The sequence below is a fragment of the Chrysochloris asiatica genome, unplaced genomic scaffold (genome assembly GCF_000296735.1).
Source record: "Chrysochloris asiatica unplaced genomic scaffold, ChrAsi1.0 scaffold00214, whole genome shotgun sequence".
In the NCBI taxonomy this organism is placed as follows: Eukaryota; Metazoa; Chordata; class Mammalia; order Afrosoricida; family Chrysochloridae; genus Chrysochloris; species Chrysochloris asiatica.
Window position 1 is genome coordinate 5,493,365 of NW_006408732.1, and position 3,676 is coordinate 5,497,040.

Here is a 3,676-nt window from a genome sequence, read left to right on the forward strand (position 1 = left end):
TCATCCCACAACTCTTCTGGTCTTTGGTCTTTAGTGTTTAATGTATCAAATCTGTTCTTCAGATGATCTCTAAATTCAGGTGGGATATATTCAAGGTGGTTTTTTGGTTGTCTTGGACTTGTTTTCATTTTCTTTGGCTTCAGTTTGAATTTGCATATGAGTAATTGGTGGTCTGTTACACAGTTTTCCCTGGCCTTATTTTCACTGATGTGGAGTTTTTCCATCGTCTCTTTCCACAGATGTAGTCAATTTGATTTCTGTGTGTTCCAACTGGCAAGGTCCATGTGTATAGTGATCTGTTATGCTGTCTAATGATGGTATTTGAAATGAACAAATCATTGGTTTTGCAGAATTCGATCATGCATTCTCCGGTATCATTTCTATCACCAAGGCCATCCTTCCTCCTTGTTCCCAACCTTTGCATTTCAATCACCAGTAACCATCAATAAATCTTGATTGCATGTTTGACCCATTTCATTCAGTTGGTAGAATTCTACTTCATCCTCACTGGCTTTAGTGGTTGTTAACTGGGCTTCCCTGAAGGTCCAAGGATATTATCCTATCACAAACAGCGTTTTACCTCATGACTGATCTGGACATGTTCTTTTTGACGATGAATGCAACACCATTCCTCTTCAATTTGTCATTCCCTGCATAGCAAACCATGTGGTTGTCAGCTTCAAAATGGCCAAAGACAGCATATTTCAGCTCACTAATGCCTAAGTTATAAATATTTATATGTTCCATTTGATTTTTGACAACTTCCAACTTTCCCGGATTCATACTTCAATTTTCAATGGATGTTTGTAGCTGTTTCTCTTCATTTTGAGTGGTGCCCCATCAGCAAAAGAAGGTCCTGTGGGTTTTTCTCCCAGGTACTTATCACATTTGCGTTATCAGGGTCAATTCTACTTTGAGGAGGTAGCTCTTCCCCAGTCACATTTTGAGTGCCTTCCAACCTGAAGGACTCATTTTCTGGCACTATATCTGACAGTGTTTTTCTGTTACTCATAAGATTTTCAGTGAGTAAAGATTGGAAGTAGTTCATCACTTTCTTCCTAGTAAGTCTTTGTCTAGAAGCTCATCTGAAACTTGTCTACCATGGGTGACCCTGCTGGTTATTTAAATTACCGGTGGCACAGCTTTCAGAATCACAGCAACTCACAAGCCACCACAATATGACAAACTGACAGACAAATGGTGGCCATTTGTTCTGTATTGTATATATGTGTGTGTGTGTGTGTATAGACAACCAGGCAAAGTTTGGTAACTCGGTGCAGCATTGAGTTCCTGTCAATAATCTAACATCCAGGTGTCTTCCCTTCTGACCTGTCAATCTTAGATTTCTCCACCGCCACTTACAGTGAACGTTTGTGTGAACTTGTGGATCTTGAGTGCCCCTGAACCAGCAACTACCTGAGTGGGAGAAACCTGAAACCTGATATGTAACACACAGGGCACATATCAGCCTCTTTCATGAGCCATTTCCACCAGGTAAGTCTCTCTTTTTCTATGTACATATGGCGCAGTAGGATACAGAAACTAACTCTAAGGTGTCAGTTCAAACCCACCAGCCTCTACTCAGAATCCCTATACAGGTTTGTAAAATGTCAGAGTCGACTTGATGACACTTTATAAAAACATAAATACAGATGTAATTTTCACTGGATTTGTTTCTTTAAAGAAAGCAGAATGAGATGGTAGTCATTGGTGATAATGGTCTAAACCAATGAAAATTGGTCGTCTTGTCTGTTTATAAATCCTTGAATATTATATAGAAATGTTACTTATACCTGAGGATTGATTTATATTAAGGACTGATACAAGCTAGTGTAAGCATCTTTCAAAATTGTCAATATTTCCTATCCACATATATCATAGAGTGACTTGGATTTGTAATTATTTCTAGACCAGAGAGACACTAGAGCTGACCTTCAGCAGGAAGGACCATTGGTTACCACAGGAGAAGGTCACAGGAAGATTAGTAACTGGCTGAGAAATTGGTGACTTCTTTTGGAAGCACTCTTTGGAACGGTTGGAAGACACAATAACATTTTGAAGAGACATTAAATTCCTAGAAACTCACTTCAGGTAGGAAACAAAAGACTGAAGACACTTTTTCCTAGCTTTAGGGTAAAGAGACCACTTGAGAAGTTCTCTCGTTCTGAAGACCAGGTGGCATAATGGCCTTTGTAGCCTCCCTGACTGACCTCCAAGCAGAGGCTAGCTGTCTTATCTGCTTGGATTACCTGAAGGACCCAATAACCATTGCATGTGGTCACAATTTCTGTCACCCTTGTATCCAGCAGTGCTGGGAGGGTCTAGAAGACATCTTTCCCTGCCCCAACTGCCTCCACCACTGCCTTGACAAGAACTACAGGAAGAATTTGCAATTCTGTCATATGCTTGATACTGTTAAGCAACTTCTCACCACAAAAAGCAACAGCATCCAAAGGAAAGAGAAACCTCTGTGTGATAAGCACAATCTTCAGCTGGACCTCTTCTGTGAAAATGACCTGGAGCTGTTGTGTCCCCGGTGCAGGATGTCCTCTCAACACCTGGATCACCACTTGATGCCCATTGACCAAGCTGCATCGAGTCACAGGAGGAGGCTCAAAGGCTACATGAAGCCTCTGAGGGAGCAAGTTGAACTTGTTGAAAATGAATCAGAAACACAGAAATTAAAGTTTATTGAGCTGATGATGACAGTGGAAAATAAGAAAAGTGAATTGAATTTTGACTTTGAACAAGTTAATCAGTTTCTGAGTAAACAATATGATGACAAAGTTGTGAACTTAGTGACGGAAGAGAGGGGCATTAAGGAAAAACTAATTGAAAACAAAACCTTACTTTCAGGCCACATTTCTGCTATAAAACATCTGCTATTTAAAATTACAGAAAAGTGTGTGCAACCAGATCTGGAGTTATTGACAGAGGTTGACACCATCTATAGCAGGTACGAGAACTTAAAAACACCAGCAGTATTTTCATATGAGTTTACAGAGGACAGATGGGATCTACCTATATTATACTTTAACCTGAAAAGAATGATCAGCATATTTCAAGTTGATTTGACATTTGATCCTGAAACAGCTCACACCAATCTCATCATATCAGAAGATAGAAAACATGTAAAATATGGAAAGATACAAACAAACTTATCTTTCAATCCCAAAAGATTCACTGGTTATCCTGCTGTCCTGAGCTCTGAAGGATTTGATGCTGGAAGGCATTTCTGGCAGGTTGAAGTAAGAGGCACAAGTCATTGGGCCATAGGAGTGTGTAAAGATTCCTTTCCCCTAAATGCAACTACATTGGCATCAACAAATGGTGGATGCTGGCAAATTCAGATGTGGAGTAACACAAGTGGTCCATATGAGAGAGTAAAAATCGCACAGATTGGTGTTTTTCTGGATTATGAGTTGGGAGAGATTTCATTTTATAATATGAAGACTAAATCTCATATTTGTATATTTCATGACACCTTTACATAAAAGCTTTATCCTTATTTCTTCACTGGACGCACTTCAAGCAGTCTTACAATTTGTAAAGTCAAAGATGAATGGTGAATAACTCAAAGACGATTTATATTTCTTTTGTGTTCTGTATATTAGGTTATTATATACTCTTGTTCAAGTTTGGGTTGAATATTATTGTAAGATTTATGGTGGTTTTC

General features: G+C 39.2%; 1 protein-coding gene across 1 annotated transcript; it reads left to right on the forward strand.

Moving 5' to 3' along the window:
* Window positions 1-2,183: 2,183 nt before the first annotated feature.
* On the forward strand, window positions 2,184-3,248 carry LOC102812470 (tripartite motif-containing protein 60-like; the record flags this gene model as incomplete). Its single annotated transcript, XM_006872904.1, has 1 exon — window positions 2,184-3,248. A coding segment is annotated over exon 1 (1,065 nt), but the record flags the coding sequence as incomplete, so codon positions are not given.
* Window positions 3,249-3,676: the final 428 nt, after the last annotated feature.